Source organism: Artemia sp. Qi Xiang Cuo, chromosome 7 (assembly GCF_049724085.1).
Source record: "Artemia sp. Qi Xiang Cuo chromosome 7, ASM4972408v1, whole genome shotgun sequence".
NCBI classification, from domain to species: domain Eukaryota; kingdom Metazoa; phylum Arthropoda; class Branchiopoda; order Anostraca; family Artemiidae; genus Artemia; species Artemia sp. Qi Xiang Cuo.
In genome coordinates this window covers 61,373,435-61,393,140 of record NC_142800.1, presented here as the reverse complement: position 1 = coordinate 61,393,140, position 19,706 = coordinate 61,373,435, and the positions used below count along the sequence as shown (strand labels likewise).

Genomic DNA, 19,706 nt, shown 5'->3' with positions numbered 1-19,706 from the left:
ACTTCCACTCTAGCTTCCGTAAAACTAAGGAACGTCACTCAAATGAATGGAATTGAAAAACAGCGTAGTCCAACTTTGAGCACTGAATTGTCCTGAATGCTAGACCATCTTTTTGATGCCTCTGAGTGACTATAGTTTCAAAGTTGGAAATTCTGATAACGCTTTGTTGGGTACAACAGATATTTTTTGTGCTTATAGTATTATATTCTCTTTTTTCATTGTGTCATTGTCAGTGCATGGGATGTGCCTGGGACCGACCAGGTTGATTACAAGTGGATGGCAAACTAAACAACAAATTGGCACCAGAGATTTTCTGGAGTTGCGTCCGTAATTTGGCGCTACAGACACTTAAGAACGTTCAAAAGTGTGCAATGTAATAGTGTATTACAGAATAGTAGCTGCAACAGCTAAGGAATAGTTTATACTCTTTTGCAAAAAGCTGTTTTATAACAGCTTTCATAAAAGAATGTAAAAATACCCGCTAGTTATAAACACTTTTCCTACTTCTTGGTTCATTGCAATCCTCAAATCGAATTGTGTGTTAATTTGATTGCAGAGAAAAGCTAAAATATTCACTTTCTGTTTCATATTTGTAAGACTACAGTAATATATTTTTATTGTGAAAATTTCGAAATACCACTTTAGAGCCACTCAGTTATAAAGGCATGTAAAAACCTCTTCCACTTACGATTGTTACTACTTTTTCTTCTTCTTTCTTCCTCCTTCTGCTTTATTCCCGTAAGTAATCGCAGAATGTGTCAAGAAGGTAGTATATTATCTGATTACGTTTGGAACATCACTTACATGCTTTTCCGAAGCATGGTGTCGGTACTATCTACCATACCTTGTACTGTATAATCTACTATAATATTATTTTCTATCTTTCAGTAATATATGCCTTGTGGAATGATACAGTACAACCCCCAAAAAGACATATTAAGCTCACTAATTGCAGTTTTACTAGCCTTTCCTTCCTTTTCTTCTGTTTTGTTCCAAGCATTGTCATGAAGTAGGTATTTAGCGGCATTCCCTTTGAAAAGAATTGAATTCCCTCGAAAGAGGAAGTAAGAGTGCCCCTCTGCTATGAACAAATTGTTATCACATCTTTTTCTCCTTCATTCTCTTAAGTAATCCAACATTCTAATTTCTTAATCTGATAACAAAGTATAATCTAGATAACCCACTTGTGCTTCTTCTCGGTAACTTCATAAGCTATTGGTAACCTATGTATTGCAAAATACTGCTGTACATTCACTCTCCTAGAGGAGCATTTGAATACCTCTAATAATTGCATATTTGTTTCCTCCCTTTTCTTCCTTGTATTTTGTTGTTTTTCATTTTTTTTTTTTTTATATCTCAGAATATATCTGTGATAATGTGATTATCCAATTCAGTCTATTCTTGCTAGTCGTGGATTAATCATATCTTATAATAACTTATATGGAAGAGCATATAAAGACTTATATTAACTGTAAATGCTCTTTATGTCTTCTCATTTTTATCGGGATTGAAAGAAGCCTTTATGATCGCTTATTGGATTATTTTGCTCTGATTAGTCTGCATGTGACTAGACTACTTTTTGATGAGGCTAGTGCAGTTTTCTGCATGTTTTTGTGGAGATTTAAAGACATAAGAAAAAACAAAATTTCTCTTCCTCTTTTAGGATTCATCACGTGGAAGTCTGGATGGAGACCAGCAAACAAGTGATGACAGTACTGCCCTTGATGTTATTGCTCTCTCTACACGTCTCGCCGAAACAGCAATAGCTGATTTGGGGCTTGGGCCTGACATTTTGTACGCTGAAGTGGATCCTACCAAAAAAAGACCGAAAACGACAGGTCTCGGGCTCTCTGGTCGTGTCAACTCCCTTATGTCTCAGCGTTTCCCGGAAAATAGGTTATCTGCAGGAAATAAAAGTGCGCGTGATAGTCGCGTTGATTCAGGCTCTGCAGATGTTGAAACACCTCTTAGTTTATCGCCGAAATCCCCAACGGATGGATCTGATTCTTTAGTTTCATCTGAAGATTTCCTTAAAAAGCCGGTTCCACCGCCTAGAACAAAAGTGCCTAAAACACCCCAACTTGCCCGTAAACCCCAGAGTGCTAATACGCTGTCGGGTGTTAGTGATGACATTATTGAAGATGATAATAGTCTTGGCTCTCCATTGGGAGAGCTAGGTCGTGTAATTGACAGTGTTATCTCTAATATTGTGAATAAAGATCAAGACTATGATATCCCTCCGACACCAAGAGTCTGCCCCGCAGTTAAACGAACTATGACTAATGAAACTCATGATTATGCTGAAATTTATACCCCTTCCAAGGAGAAGAACCCTGACTTTGGTGAAGTGAAACCTCCAACCCCTCCTTTGCATAGATGTCCTTCATGGGAGTCGAGGATCTATCAGACAGCTAACGAAGGCTTTAGTCTTCCCAGTGGTTTAAACGTTTGTGAAATTCCAACCAGCCAAAGAACTAGTAGAGTATCAGTCTTAGGTGGATATAAAGATATCAACGTGCCAGTGTATGCAACTGTTAAAGGCGTAAGATCAATCTTCTTCTTTTTTTTTAATATACAATTTTTACCATTTTTTTTTCTTGTTTTTTAATAATAAGCATGTAGCAACAACGAAGGTTTAAGTCTTGCGGACTTTCGGTGGCTGGTAGAGTATCTTTTTTGGGGAAGAGCAGGGAGGGTGACTGAAAATGACAACCAATTGGTTTGAAATGGGGTCTTTTGGGTCAATCTAGGAGAATCCCCGACCTCCTTCATTCCTCCCCTCCCCCTATGTGTATCCATTCTTTCAAGTACAGTGCCAGTAATTTTGGGCGTCATACCTTCAATTTTTACCTACATGGCCTGGATTTTCATTGTCAATCTCCCCCACCCTCTCTTATGTCCCCATCTCTTATGTACATCCATTTAATCTAATAAATCACTAGCTGTATTGTACTTCTCATTTTCAGATTATTCGCACCGGTATCACCTGATTATAAACGTTATATGTATTGATAGTCAGCGTGCTATTTTTTTTTTTTTTTTTTTTTTTTTTTTTTTTTTTTTTTTTTTTTTGAAAAGAAATCTTCCTAATGAGCTAATGTAACGATTTGCAATAGGTACTATAAAGCTTATTTTTTTTTTATTGCTTCTAATTTTCACCTGTTTCTATTTTGAGAGGGGGTGAAGTGTCCTACCTTGTTAACAGTATTGAAAAGACATCTTTTAGACTTTTTGAAAAGACATCTTTTTGTGTTTATTGAACATTGACAAAAACCTAAAACATTGAAAAAGACTATTTTGAAAATAAATAACTATTTTTTTTCTAGAGAGCTAGCCAAATACGTTCCATGCCTTTTACTGGGGACTCATCAGATTCGTCGGATGGAGAAGAACATCCTGAACTGAAAGCAGGTAAAACAAGTATTATTTATTGATTCTGTACTTATTTAAAGAATTAAATCGTGAAAAAAAAAATGCAAAAAGTACAAATATGAAAATAACCTAACGAATATTATGCCTCCATAACATCAAGGTGTTCTTAGCGTTGTAAAAGACAGACAATTTAAGCCAAAACAATTTGAGACGGAAATGGGAAAAAAAGTAAAATAACTAAAATCAAAAGAGAGTAAAAAGAAAATCAAACCCATGAACAAAATAATTACTCCAATTAAAACCAAGGAAGTAGAATATAATGTAAACAATTTACTACTACTAACAACTCACCGCAGCATCAAGCCGCCTGAGGCCAACACAGCTACGCACGCTCATCGATCTCAATATAATCAATGTCTCCCTCCTTACACCTTATAGGAAGTTATCATTTCCCTTAAATCTTTCTTTATGAGATCCTCCTACCCACACCGCGGATGACCTGCCTTCCGTCTAGCACTAGACGGTTGTACTTAGATGAGAACTTTAAACAGTAAATATACATGGGCTACTCCTCACTAGACACAGACATAGAAGCAAGTTGTTGGCAGCAGAAGCTCAAATAAAGCGCCAAAGTGGCTTTTTTATGTTATTCGCCATTTATCGGCTTTTAGTTGAGGTTACAAAGAAAAAAAGAAAGAAAAGGAACTATGATCCAGCATCCAGGGATAGAAAAATAGATCAGCAAATACCCTAAGTCTGGGGCGGGGGAAGGGCGGGGTGATGTAGTATTCGGAAGTGATGGATTAAGAACTATTTAGGTAAATGAGCACTATATTTTGAGCAGGATTGGGGTAAAACCAGTCAAACCAGTTTATTGCTGAGATATTATCACACGCTCTATTGGAAAGAACTAATTGATTTTTGCTGAGGTAGTTGGGAGGTTTATAAAATGAAAAACAAGTCTTTTCAAAAGGGTATCTGGAATGCTGATCGAGTAAATTTTAAAGTCCTGCCTTTGTCTTCTGTTCTCGCTAAAATTGAGTCTTGGGTATCCGGGCCAGTTTTCATTGGGATCTAAAGTCGGGGTAACAGTCTACTAAATTTGAGGCCCACAAGTACCTAAACCTCGGGTAGCGGGTTGCTAATTCTGGGACCCAGGAAATTCAATAAATTGTATATTGTTTCTGACAATTGTTTTAGTCAGGATCCCAGGAACGGGACAAAATATTTGCTAGTATTTTTTTCGGCTAGAACAACTACAGGTACTTTGTAGCGCGCGCAAATGTTTTATTCTTATGATTTCACATTTCTGGCTCTTGGGGGGAAAGGGGGTGGAGAAGTACCATAAACGAATATTTGTTCCCTGTTTTCTTTTTTATTATTGACTTATGTTTCCCTAACAAAACGGTTTTTGCAAGTAATGATCCTTATCGGTTCTTAGTGGATGAACTATAATGTCATCTAAATTATGTTCCTGATTTTTCAGGGCACTGAAATTGGCAGTCATCATACCCCATTTTAGATACCTTTAATTGAGAATCTCGACCCAGATACCAAAGCACCGACTTTGGTATCGGTCTTAGGTTTACCTACTTTGGTTTACCGTTTTTCTCCTTTTGATTTGTGCTTGATAAACTTGGTCTCTAATGCAAAACTACTAAAACTTCTTCTTTAACAACACGATTGAGTGGATGCCTTGTGACTCTTGACCTCTTTCTTCTCTTCTGTGGTCTCTTGAGTCTCGCTCTTATGAAAATCTTGAGCGTTCATGTACCTTGAAATCTTCTAAAAATGATCCTATTCATCATCAAAGAAAATTTTTTATTGATCCCTCCAAAAGGACAAGGACATTTTTTTCTCCTATTCTTAAAATTTAGAAAAAAAAATGGATCATCGACATTATACTTTTTATCCTTCCAACGGTTTTTTTTTAAATTCTCTTTGAATGCTTGCCTTGAGGCACACGTGTTATATTAGGCTAGTTTAATTAAATTAACTATAACTATGTATTTTCAAGCACTAATTTCTAGGGTATATATACCAGGATAGAGAACATCAGCTTTGTTACAATGCTTGAGAATGAAATAAATAAAGTTTGAGACCTGCTAGTATCATTGCACTTATCCTATTGAAGATATTGCTTGACAGTCTTTAGCTTAGGTGAGCTATAAAACCACTATAATTATAATTGAAATAAGTTTTAATAACAAATATTAAAGCTCAGATTTCACAGAAGATTGTGAATTTGGTCAAGCAATAATGGTGTAACGACGTCGCTATGTGAATTCAGGATGGTGCGTCTTATTGAAAGTAAAATTCTCTATTTTGTCTTGTTTAAAATTGAAATATTTTCGAAATGAAAATATTTTTCGTTGAATGGATATCTAAATGCTTATATTGATATTGTTACCGATATAGATATTTTACCCGTTTTGCCGAAATATATTACGGATATAGCGCATTCTTATCAGTGCACAAAAATGGCTTTCTAGACAAACTTCCTTTGATATATTAGTGACTGTAGTAGAAGGAGGGGTGGGTAAAAATTTGAGAGGTCGGTGTGAATGTCAAATCCTGAAAATATTCAAAATTTCATTTACCTTGCTCAGCTACTTATATTTCAAACATTAAAGAAAGTGTGGCCGAAGCCGGTAGTTCGCCCTAAGCTTGTATTCATAAAAAAAAAAAAAAAAACGGATAAGAAGCAAATTTTTCAACTCTAATCCAAAATAGAAGCAAACCAAATCTTCATCCGGATAACGACACTGTTTTTATTGGCAAGAATTATTTGCGGCTTCCAATGCAAGATTTTTTCTTCCTCATCTGGGATACAGTCCCAGCCTCTGCGGGAATCAATCCGCTCTGCCACCACATGATTCGAAACGAAATTTGATTCCTGTCGGAGCTGGCTTCAATTTTAAAAAGTGTACCCTGGTGGGACTCAATGACCGGGAGACAAGAAGACACCAAATCGTCCTCCATTAGAAACGCCAAATAGCGACTAAATAATTTAAACGACTATGTTAAAAATGCTACTACTCTTACTACTGCTAACAACTCACTACAACACCAAGCCGCCGGAGGCCCACACAGCTATGCACGCTCCTCCATCCCAATCTGTTCAAAGCCTCTTTCTTTACGTCCTCCCAAGAGGTTTAAATTTCCCTTGAAGTTTTCCTTACGGCATCCTCCCACCCTATTCGGCGAAGACCTGCTTTTCGTTTGGCCCTAGATTAAACACCGCCTAGAAACACCACTGAAGCATGGGTTATATAATCTTGTTGATATAATTAATTTGGAATGTTAAAATAGTAAAAGAAAAAGTGAAAATGAAAAAAGAGAATGGGAAACACCACCGAAGCATGGGTTATATAATCTTGTTGATATAATTAATTTGGAATGTTAAAATAGTAAAAGAGTAGGTGAAAATGAAAAAAAAGAGAATGGGAGACACCAGTTAAAAGATGGCTATATAACTACTTGAGTGCCAATCTCTATCGTGTTTTTGTACCTACTATACGAGAGGAAACTATGCCTGCAAAGAAAAATTATTTCTCTTTATGAAAGTAATTATCAAAGGATTATAATTTGGATGTCACTCACTGCATTTTTATGCAATAGGAAAATATCGTTGTGCCCTATGAAATAATTTGGAGACTCGCTGCCGGAAACATTGAAAAAGACAAAGAAAAAGTAGGCGGAAGGAAACGGTATAAAAAAAGAAAAATGTAAAAGCTAAAGGACGAGTACCCGTTTTAACATTGGTTTACGAATTAATTTTGTGATAGTTCTTTAATGAACATATTGTGCACTGATACTGCTGCTAGTTATTCGTCTGGCTAGTTCCTGTCTGTTATAAGTGCTTCTTCGTGTTCTTTTGTTCCGTGTTTCAGTTGTTTACTACCAAAATGAAAGAAAATTGAACACTGACGAGAGATGAACAAAACAATGTCATCATGTTTTCCTTAGTAAAATAATAAAGATGGTAATAAAAGCTGTTGATACGATATTAGTCTTATTTATTTCATTTTTTATGCTTTTGTCTTTGGGCTGAAAGTACAAGAACCGCTTTTGCCTAAAATGCACATCGGATATTTCCTTTCCCTTCTGCAAAGTAACAGAGCACTAACTGTTTTATGACCAAAAAAATACTTTAAAACAAAAAACTATACTATGCCTAAATGTCGGCTGTATGATCTCAAGTTGAAAAAGGTACCGCGTGACCATATATTTGAAAGTGGGAAGTCAGAATGGGCCACCTGGTTACGCATGCTAAAATCTTAAAAAATTGAGACCTTTCAACCGCTCTGGCTAACATAGTTCCTATGAAAAGTAAATATGGTACTGTTTTGGGCCTTGGAGGTATTTTTAGGCCGAAAAGGTGATTAGGTGCTATCTGATTGCTTTTTTATTCAAAAAGGGTACTGGATTTAAGAAGTTGCGATCGAGTAAGCCCTCTTTGCGTGACCGTTTATTCTATTTGACGGAGAGACGCGTTGTCCTTTCCTAAGTCTACGCTAGCGTGTAGACTATGAAATAAGTTTCTCCTAGTTATCAGTTATTCTCCTGTGGCTAGAAATTGCATTTCAAGAAACTCGTATTTGTTGAACACCAGTGTTCAACAATTTGGGAAAAGTAAGGTGCAACAGGACAAATTTAATATCAAGAAAACTAGCGTATATTTTGTGTTTCAGAAATAAAATATGACATAGAAACATTAACGTTTGTTTCTAAAAATAAACTTTTAGCTTCATAGACAAAAAATATCCCATGGCTGGTTCCATATTGTTTCTTTTTCATCCTATTATCATTACTTAGGGCTACTTGAGAAAAATTGCGTTAGAGAATTTAGATGACGAATTATTTTTGAAACTTTTCTATGATATCAATCCTTTATTGTGCCAAACTTCGAATAATCCACTCTGGCTTTAACCTTCATTGATTGGATTGTTCACCAAAACCATCTCCATAGTGATATAATGCAATATTTCTCATTTTGTGAATTTTAAACCTCATGGTTCATGCTCAATATTTGGTTCATTTTCATTTCTTTTGTACTTTGAATTAAGTTGAAAACAAGTCAGAACATAAAGAGTAAAGTAAGGATTGCTTCTTTTTTCTTCTTTCTTTATCTTTCCTTTTACTAAGAATTTCATTTATAGATGAACCAATGGAAAGCGGAAACGATTACGCTCTTCCGCCTGATGCTGGCGAAGCCGCTGTAGGTAGCGAGAGCTGCGTTGCTTTGGTTGCGAAAGTAACGCCCACCCATTCGTCGAACAGTAATGACAGTGGAAGAGGGGATAGTTTGGAAAAGGAAGGATATTTAACAAAACTGGGAGGAAAACTAAAAAGCTGGAGGAAACGATGGTTTGTCCTAAGAAATGGAGTTCTGAATTATTGGAAGTCTCAGGTAAGGGGCTTTCCTTCAGTAGTCAAAACCAATTTTTAATTGCTTTTTTGGGTTGGGGGATTGAATAGCAGCGCAATTTTTTCCTATTGATTCACAATTGAATGTTTATTATTCCAGAAAAGAAATTTTGGAAAGACAATTTAACTGTCTGTTGCAAGGGGAAAGGGGGCAATTTTGTTGTGTTATTGATTTCTTCAATTAAAATACTAAATAAAGGTATTTTACAATGAAAATACCAAGAAAAGGTGTTTTCGAAAATTTAGGAGAGGGCAAAAAATCGAGGGGAAAAGAATTGGCACACCTCTGCCCTCCCAATTGCCATGCCATTCCACAAACCATAAGATTATCATATAAAATCATCCCCCTAAATGATTTTCAAGCTTAAGATCTCACTCCTTCCCTGTTTTTGAAGCTTCGAGAATCGCACTGAAGGCATGTCTCTTTCAAACATACACTCCAGTTAAAGAGTTGAATGAGCTATGAAGTCATGATGTTGGGACCATCAATGTCGACTAGTAACTTTAACCCCTCTTATTTTCTCTTTTTCTTCCTTTGATACGCCATAGCTTCCCAAAAACGCATCTGGATGACTTTCTCTTTTGCTTTCATAATAAAATAGGGATATTTTTCATGCTGTATTGATTTTGCCCCTTTGTCAATGTTTAAGTTGCAGTTCTATGTCTGATAGACTGGGTGCTTTTATGTCTGATAACTGGATAACAAGTTTTTTTCAGATTTTTTTTTTCTAAAACTGGATCTCCTATCTTAATGTAAGTTTTATGCTGAGGGGTAGACTAACGCGCCTCTTTTTTCTCAGTTAAGTTACGCTTTTTAAATGACTTTCTCTTTTGCTTTCATACTAAAATAGGGATATTTTTCATGCTGTGTTAATTTAGCCCCTTTGTCAATGTTTAAGTTGCAGTTCTATGTCTGATAGACTGGGTGCTTCTATACGGAGGGCTGTAATAGTACACACTACAGATACAGATAACAAGTTTTTTTCAGATTTTTTTTTTCTAAAACTGGATCTCCTATCTTAATGTAAGTTTTATGCTGAGGGGTAGACTAACGCGCCTCTTTTTTCTCAGTTAAGTTACGCTTTTTAAATGACTTTCTCTTTTGCTTTCATACTAAAATAGGGATATTTTTCATGCTGTGTTAATTTCGCCCCTTTGTCTATGTTTAAGTTGCAGTTCTATATTTGATGGGCTGGGAGCTTCTGCATAGGAGGGGGGGAGGGGGCTGTAATAGCACGCACTACAGATACAGATAACAAGCTTTTTTCAGACTATTTTTTTTCCCTAAAACTGAATCTCTTATCTTAATGAAAGTTTTCACGTTGAGGGGTTGACTAACGCGCCTCTTTTTTGTCAGTTAAGTTTCATTTTTCAAACTTGCGGGTAAAACACTTGCGGAATGAAAGTGTTTTTCTTTTGCGCTTTTTCCTTCACCTGTCAGATTCAGACATACAATATATTAATAGAAAATTCTGCAATATAGACCAAGAGGTTTCTGATGAACTAATCTGCAAACATAACTCTTCTCGATCGACCCAGAAAACTCGACAAGGCATGCCACAGTAAGCTCATTCTGACTAACACTAATCCTGTGCAGATTCTCCCCAGTACGCAGGTCATTGCATACATATTTGCATTTGCGAGTATCTAGATGGTCACTTTTCTAAGATCAATTTAAAAAACTTTTTCCACAAAATAAGTTTTTCAAAGAAAAGTAAAGAACTCCATTAAATAAAAACGGAGCAAAAATGAAATCAAACAATCTACCAAGCGTGAAACCACCACAGATCAGCATCGATAAATAAATGAAACCCAAAACGAACAGAAATTACAATAAATAGCCGAGTCAAACTCAAAACGAGCAGAAATTAACATAATTTGGGCGCAAAACGCCTATGCCTTCCCAAGGCTAGAACAAAATTTGCACTTTGCTGAAAAAAATACAAATGAATGTGCATTGTCAGTTTAATATACATTTACTGATATTTAGTAATCAAAATCTTAATATTATTTGATTTATTACTACTGATATTTTGTAATCAAAATGTTAAAATTATTTCATTTATTAAAGTTATAAAAGTAAAAACATTTATATTTTTTTCAGTGAAGTGCAAATTTTGTTCTAGCCTTGGGAAGGCATAGGCGTTTTGCGCCCAACTTATGTTAATTTCTGCTCATTTTGAGTTTAACTCGGTTATCTATTGTAATTTCTGTTCGTTTTGGGTTTCATTTATTTATCGATGCTGATTTGTAGTAGTTTCACGCTTGGTAGATTATTTGATTTTATTTTTGCTCATTTTTTGTTTAATGGAGCTCTTTACTTTTCTTTGAAAAACTAATTTTGTGGAAAAAGTTTTTTAAATTAATTTCTGTTCGTTTTATATTAACATAGTCTTTTCAGGGAAAAAGAAAATAATACTTTAAATCTATTCGTTTTTTAAGACTTTATAGTTTGGCCTACTATTTGTATGCTGGAGAAAAATTTTCAGCAATCTTTAACAATATACACCTTTTTTTAAAATCAGGACACAAATAGTACTGTTTAATTTAGTTTCATACTTCCTCTAGTTGACCTGAAATGGAAAACTTGATACCATTCGCAATCTGTTTACTTTCTCTGAGAGTTTGGATACCCTTACGCTATTTTGATTTGGTTGAATTTTAAATAGCAGAAATGGGAGGGTTGGCGTGGGAGCATGGGCGTGGGAGGGTGGGAGTGGAAGGGGGATTAGTTGCCCTCAAATCACTTTTGACTATTAAAAAGGGCATCAGCCCTTTCTATTTTCAATCGAATGAGCCCTTTTCGAAGTTCATTCCAGTCGAATGAGCCCTTTTCGAAGTTTCTACGACAACACCTTCTATAAAAACCTTATATTCCCCCAGGGCATAACTTAAAACCCTTGCCCTGAGGGTTGTGGGGGAGCGTCCTCCTCAAAAACATTTTTTCTATCTGAAAATCAACTACGCTGAACAAAGGGGTTATCTAAAAAGTTTGATTGAAGTTGTTTGGGGGAATGATGGGCGTGGGGGGGGGCTAGTTGCCCTCCAATCACTTTCGACTATAAAAAAGGGTACTAGCCCTTTGAATTTCCAATCGAATGAGCCCTTTTGAAGTTTTTACGACAACGATTTCAATAAAAACTTTACATGCCCCCAGGGCATAACTTACAATCTTTGCACTGAGGGCTCTGAGGGGATTATCATCCTAAAAGACAAAATTTTCCGAACTTTCAACTACGTTGAACAAAATGGATATCTCAAAATTTTAATTCAATGTGTTTGGGAAAATGGTGGGCGTGAGAAGGGCGTTAGTCGCTATCCAATCACTTTCAACTATTAAAAAAGGCACTAGCCCTTTCAATTTCCAATTGAATGAGGCCTTTTGAAGTTTCTGCAACAACAATTTCTATAAAAACCTTTGAGGCCCCCAGAGCGTTTTTTAAAACCAGTGCCCCGGGGTCTGTGGGGGGAGGGGTTGTCATCCTTAAGGGCCCCAGTTCCAAGACTTTCAACCACGCTGAACAAAATGGAATTCTAAAAATGTTGATGCTATGTGTTTGGGGAAAAGGTAGTTGCCTTAAATCACTTTCGACTACTAAAAAGGGTACTAGTCCTTTGAATTTCAAATCAAATAAGCTCTTTTTTAAGTTTCTGTGACAAAGATTTCAATAAAAAACCTTATATGCCCCCAGGGCATAACTTATAATCCTTGCCCTGAGGTGGATGTGTCCTCCTCAAAAATATGTTTTCTATCTGCAAATCAACTACGCTGAACAAAATGGCTATCTCAAAATTTTTATCGGATGTGTTTGGGGGAAGGAAGGGGGTGGGGGGGCTAGTCGCCCTCCAATCACTTTAGATTATTAAAAAGGGTACTAGCCCTTTGAATTTCCAATCGAATGAGCCTTTTTTGAAGTTTCTACGACACCGCCTTCTATAAAAACCTTATATGCCCCCCTGGGCATAACTTAAAACCCTTGCCCTGAGGGTTGTGGGGGATTGTCCTCCTCAAAAACATATTTTCTATCTGGAAATCAACTTCGCTGAACAAAATGGCTATTTCAAAATTTTGATTGGATGTATTTGGGGGAATGATGGGCATGGGGGGGGGGCGTTGCCCTCCAATCACTTTCGATTATTAAAAAGGGTACTGTCCCTTTGAATTTCCAATCGAACGAGCCTGTTTTGAAGTTTCTACGACAGCGTCTTCTGTAAAAAACCTTATATGCCCCCGGGGCATAACTTAAAACCCTTGCCCTGAGGGTTGTGGGGGATAGTCCTCCTCAAAAACATATTTTCTATTTGGAAATCAACTACGCTGAACGAAATGGCTATCTCAAAATTTTGATTGGATGTGTTTGGGGGAATGAAGGGCGTGGGGGGGTTAGTTGCCCTCCATTCACTTTCGACTATTAAAAAGGGCATTAGGCCCTCCAGTTTCCAATCGAATGAGCCCTTTTCGAAGTTTTTACGACAACTCCTTCGATACGAAGTGCCCGGGTATAAAGAACCAAAAAACAAAACATTGTGCCCACATCGTTCTTTACTTAGGCAGTGCTAGCCCGCTGCCTATGATAGCACGCAGAAAATACATTACCTACTTTTGACCATGGGATCGCAACCTTTTTTCAAGTCCTAATCTTTGTTAGCCCCATAACAAGATGTCACAGCCCTTTTAGAAAAGGATACAACCTGAAGCACGCCTTCGCATATCCACCAAATATGTCTTTGAACGTCTCACATCTTAATACTTAGTGTAACCTATTAACGTCAAAAGACTTCTGACAGCCCAACTATTCTCTAGTCTAGGACTTAGTCGAAAGTGACACCACGGCAGTAAATTTTTAAAAGTATCATGATTTTGTGGCTTTATATTCCATGCGTCTACGCGTGTACTCAAATGCTGTTTCTCCCACACTCTTGTCCTTCCGTAAGCCTTACCCCACCAACTGTAAAAAATAAAATACATTGCAAGTGCTGATGATACTAAACTTGCGGATATTCCACACTCTACAAATGCTTGCAACAATATGAGGAGTAAATGCAGTGTCTTCTACACAAGAATAAAACTGAGCCCTACACAAGAAAAAAACGTCTTGTACACATATCTAGCTTATGTTTACTAGACAATCGACACACACATTAATTTTTTTATGGAAGGTATTGGGATTTTTGCTAATAGCTGTGGAAAGCTTCAACATGACAGCTTTGTGTGAAGAACTAATCAGCTTGGATATGAACATAGCAAACATATACTGTATGTGAAGTTCCGGGTTCTTCGGGCTCTGACAGGTAAAGAGTACCGTTGAAAAGAGACTTTGAATCAACAAAACGTTTTAAAATAACTAAATGAGATACCCAGGTATGGTGTAGTGGAAGGGCTCGCTTCTGGTTATCGCCAGTTGTAAGGTTCGATCCCGCACGGTGCCTGGGAAGTTTTCATTAATAAGTAAGGGAAATAATTTTTGTATAAATTTCAAATATTTTATATTATTATAATGAATATCTCAGAGTCATATTTTGCCCTTTGTTTAAAAGGATCCTTGCTAAATATAAACAAACAAAAAATAATTGTGGTTTGGCACGCCATTTTAACTGTAGTTTTTTCCTTAAATTATTCTCATTGTAAATTTGCTCAAAGTTATACTCGATGCCCATTGTTTACGTTTTTTATATAAGGCCCTTTATTTGGAAAAGGGGGTATGTTTGATCCCGTCTCCAAAAAATGTTTTGGTATTTAAGTGAAACTTTAAAGAAAGGTTGAGAGGAATATTGGCCGCAATTAAAACACGCTGTGTGCATGCTGGTTGGTATTAGCGTATATCAGCAATATCTACGGAGCTGCTGAGTGTATTAAGTTGAAACTTTCAAGGTATGACGAATACTGGTCGGAAGGCAACAAGTCTCCCTTTTGTTTTTGAATACCTTCTCCCCAAAACACTATTCGACATTTTAAAAACGTCAAAATGTCTCATAGCTGGACCTCCGGGGATGCAAAGCCCCCCACAGCCGCGGGACAAGGATTGCGTAGTATACAAAGCGCTCTTTGTTGTCAGGAAGGATTTATCACTGGGGATAGGCGGGAGGTTTAATTTTGTCTTTGTCCAAAAGGGTGATGGTATTAAGGCGAAACTTCCCGGAATTCTGGAGGGTAAGTCAAAATTATATTTTATTACAATGGTAACTTTCGTTAATTACAAAAGGCACTAGATATTGTAACAGTCTTTCAATTGAGCCGTGAAACAGTTAGGTATGTTTTTTCAGTTCCTTGTTAACGGTGACAAAAAAGAAAAAAACAATGCTAAAAATAGGACATAGTGGAGGGAAGAGGGATTTTGCTTGTTGTTCAAGGTAGAGGGCTGTAACTTCCCTCTGTGGATTTTGAAAACGGCAACTCCAGTGAAGAAATTTCCGTTTCAATTCTGACATCATTTGTGAGGGTTTTCAGGGTATTTTTCGAAATTCCGTAAAAAAATTTTCACAGCATACTTCTTCCATTAATATTAATTGAAATCAAAGACAGTTTTTTTTTCCAAAAAGTGTTTTAAATTTTTGGACACTATTGGCCGTGTTTTTCTCCTGCCAAAAAAAAAAAAAAAAAAAAAAAAAAAAAAAAAAAAAAAAAAAAAAAAAAAACTCTAGCTTGCAACTATCAAAGTCTCAGCAATAGCTCTTACACCTACCAATTACAGTGAAAATCAGATCTTGAATTGTTGTGAAATCCTATTTGTTTGAATTGTTTGAACGAAGATTCAAGCAACCATAGATATTTTAGAAAAGTAGAAGAAATCGAGAATCTCATTTTAATGAAGAAAAGACTCCAAGTGCTGTTATGAAATTTTTGGCAGTAGCGGGAGAAAAAAGAAGCGATTTGTTTAGGGTAGCTAAAAATCCAGTATTATGTCTTTGAAGATTAAAACCCCCTAAGACCCCTCATGGCAAGGGTTGTAAGTTATGCTCCAGGGGCATATAAGGTTTTTATGGAAGGGGTGGTAGCATAAACTTCGAAGGGGGCTCATTTGATTGGAAATTGAAAGGGCTGGTGCCCTCTTTAATAGTCAACAGTGATTGAAGGGCAGCCAACCCCCTCCCCATGCCCATCATTTCACCAAACACGCTCAATCAAAATTCTGAGATAGCCAATTTGAAAGGTCGCGGAGTTGAAAGGTCCAGTAATTATTTCTTAGAAGAATAACCCCTTCCCAGAGCCCTCATGGTGAACGTTGTAAGTTATGCCCAGGTGCATATATAAGGTTTTTACGGAAAAGGTGGTCGCATAGACTTCAGAGGGGGCTCATTGAATTGGAAATTGAAAGATCTAGTGCCCTGTTTAATGGTCAAAAGTGATTGAAGGGCAACCGGTCCCCTCCCCTCGTCCATTATTTCCCCAAACATATCCAATCAAAATTTTGAGGTGGCCATTTTGTCAGGTCCGGTAATTATGTCTTTGGGGATGCCCCCCCACGACCATCAGGGCAAGGGCTATAAGTTATATTAGTTTCCCTTTGTTAACATTTAAGATTTTTATGGAAAGGGTGGTCGTATACACTTCAGATATAGGCCATAAACTGCCTAAGTAAAGAGCGATGTGGGCACAATGTATTTTTTTTTTATAAAAACTTCAAAAAGAATTCATTCGATTGTAAAGTGAGAGGGCTAGTGCCTTTTTTAAAAGTCGAAAGTGATTGGAGAGCGATTAGCCCCCCCCCCCTCCTATGCCCATCATTTCTCCAAACACATCCAATCAAAATTTTGAGATATTCATTTTATTTAACGTAGTTATAAGGTCCAATAACTACGTCTTTGAAGATATTAAGTCCCCCCCCCCCCAACAGCCCTCAGGCAAGGTTTGTAAATTATGCCCTGGTGGCATACAAGGTTTTTTATGGAGAGAGAGGGAGCTCTTTGGATTGGAAGTCGGAAGTTTTAGTGTCCTTGTTAAGAGTTGAAAGTGATTGGAGGACAACCAGCCCCCCCCCCACAGTGCCCATCATTTTCCCAAATATATCCAATCAGAATTTTGATAAAGTAATTTTGTACAGCGAAGTTGAAAGGTCCAGTAATTATGTCTTTGTTAAGATTTCACTCCCCCCACAGCTCTCAGGGCCAAAACAATCATAGAACTGTAAACTTTGGAAATAGGTTTTTCTTGGTGAAAACCAATAATTAAAATTCTAAGTATATGTCAGAAATTCGTATGTATAATCCTTCCCAAAGTCACTTGAACCCAGAATAACCCCACTATCTAAAATACAAACATTGTAAATTATCAACAATCAACAAGAGGTTAAGGCAGGCTCGAGTGGAGAATCAAGTAGTCTTAGGAGAAGCAATAGGAAAACAAGAAATAAACCTCCAGGTTATTATAGAGAGTATTGAAACAATTATAGATAAGTAGAGCAAGATGATTGTAGAGATTAGTATCTTATTGCAGTACAAACGGTGTTGGGAATTGTTGTTCATTCAAAATGAGGATGTAGCTGGTTTTTATGCTGATTAACTGGACAGGAGAAATGCTTTCTTTGAAATAGGAAAAATAGAAAGATAAAAATGAACAGCGAAAGTTGTTCGACCAACCTTTTTCAAATGATGTATTTACTTCCTTTTGATATCTTATGGATAGTAAAATAACCGAATAATTTGGAAAAAAAAGAATTAAAGCTTTGGTAAAAGGAAAGTAAAAGAAAATCTTATTGTGTTTCTATCGAAGATTATCATTTTTGTTCAAGTGTTCTGTTCAAATTTAATTTTTTTTAAAAGATATTCTGACGATGTGCAAATTTTTATATTAGGTGTAGCTACGCGAATTTTATGTGAACTTAGTATGACAATATAAAGTGAAATGTCAGTGACAATTGGAAAAATATTTTTTTTTGTCGTGTTGATTCAGTTTTAGTGCAGTTTTTTTATTTTATGTTCTTGTTAAGTGAACCATTTTTTGAGTATATAGAATCGTTTTTTTTTTTTGGGAAAAAAAAATATCTTTTAAACCCCCGGGAAAAACCTTAAAAATTTGAAAAATGTTTATCTTTGTGAAAACCAAAAATTAAAATTCTAAGTATATGTCAGAAATTCATATGTATAATCCTTCCCAAAGTCACTTGAACCCAGAATAACCCCACTATCTAAAATACAAACATTGTAAATTATCAACAATCAACAACCCCACTTCTTAGAATAAAGCAATAATATTTCCTATCTGGAAGAAACTCAATGGTCAACAACCCAACCCAAATTCTCTTTATCAGAAGTTTACAGTTCTGTCAAATGCCCGGATGTGTATATGTATCTGCAGATTGTGCTGAATATAAGTTACCAATTTAGATTATTTGAGTCAGTTCGAATTCTGTATCTGTTCTCGCCATATGTACATTCACTGTATTATATGTATAAATAAACACTTTATACTCTAAACATAATCTATGTGATGGTTAGAGGTTCTAGACATCCTCCACCGGTAGAACCCAGATAATAGGCCAACGCTACCATAAGGCCCTAAAGAGAAGAAGCCTCACTGTACAGAGAAGTAGATAATCCACAGAGAAGTGAACAAAGAAAGTTTACAGAACCCTATTGTAAAGGTTTAAAGCCCTTATATTGAAATTTTGGAATTGTAAAACAACAGGGAATTTACTCAAGACAGTTAAATTTGTATAGACCTTAGGAATGTTTTGGCTAGCTAGGGAGGAAGGGAGATGCGCCAAAGGGTGCATTTTAATACCAAAAGATCATAACTGCCGTTGAGCCTTTAGATAAATACAGGATTAGTTCTAAGAAGGAGACAAGGAGAGAGTGGAGGTAGAGATTGATGTATACTCTACAGGGCCGAATTCAGGACTTTTGTTTGAGGGTTATTTGCTTTAGGGGGGGAGATAAAAAACTTATCAAAAATGTAAAGTTAATATCTAATCCCTCTTGATTTCTGGGAATATTTCTGGTCTACGCTGTTATTGTTAAAGTAAAGAATAAAATAAAAACCCCAAAATCAGCAGAATTTTTGTTCTACCCAATGATATTGCCTCATATGTGTAGAATGCTAAAAAAAAAAACTGGTTACGGTTGTTCAATTGCACGAGGGTTCGGTTGCACAGAGGTTCATTTGCTCGGTGGTTCAGTTGCAAAGGGGTTGAGTTGCACGGGGGTTCAGTTAAATAGGATTGAGTTACACAGTGGTTGAGTTGTACGAGGGTTCAGTTAAATGGGGTTCAGTTACATAGTGGTTTAGTTGCAATGGAACCACTCTAAAGGTATGTCTATTTCTTATCTATGTCAGTAATTTAAACTCATTTATGAGTAATACTAAGCTTAATGAAACTAATATATTTGAAATCAGCATAATAATTCAATTCTTTTAATATATCTATTGGTATCAAAATTTCGCTTTTTAGAGTTTGGGTTACTATTGACCTGGGTTGCTCCTTACTTAAAGTTCGTTACTACGAACTGTTTGATTTCAGTATGTACTTGGTGATAATCAGCTTAGCGTGAGAGAGATAAATTACAATTTAGGTATATTTAATTAAATATTTTAGTTGGTATATTGGTTAGATTAGAAACCATTTAATATAATGCGTTCTGCGGGGCCTGATTTCCATAGTTCTCCTGATTTCCATATGATGTAGTTTCCATAATTTTGTTACTAAAGTCTTATGTTTTTGTCATATTTTGGTATATTTCATTAGGATTAACCTAACTTCAATTCTTGAGGGTGGGGGGGGGGGGCTTTTAGACATAAGTAGCTAAATTCCTTCAAATTTAACAAAGGAAGCTTTGAACCAAAAAAGACAACATAAAGTAATTAATTTGTAAGTTAAGATTTTTTGAATCAACACAAAGTTTTAAAACAACTCTATCAGATACCCAGGTACGGTCTAGTGGACTTGCTTCTGCCAATGATGGGTTGT

General features: G+C 36.3%; 1 protein-coding gene across 6 annotated transcripts in view; it reads left to right on the top strand.

The window, feature by feature from the left end:
• The window catches only part of LOC148950531 (uncharacterized protein CG43867), a 355,819-nt gene that overhangs the window by 281,974 nt on the left and 54,139 nt on the right, over positions 1–19,706 (top strand). For all 6 annotated transcript variants that reach the window (XM_089092459.1, XM_089092457.1, XM_089092460.1 and 3 more), the window contains 3 exons: positions 1,664–2,542; positions 3,327–3,411; positions 8,535–8,785. In XM_089092459.1, the coding sequence (XP_088948585.1) occupies positions 1,664–2,542; positions 3,327–3,411; positions 8,535–8,785 (1,215 nt within the window). The remainder of the gene's footprint in view (positions 1–1,663; positions 2,543–3,326; positions 3,412–8,534; positions 8,786–19,706) is intronic.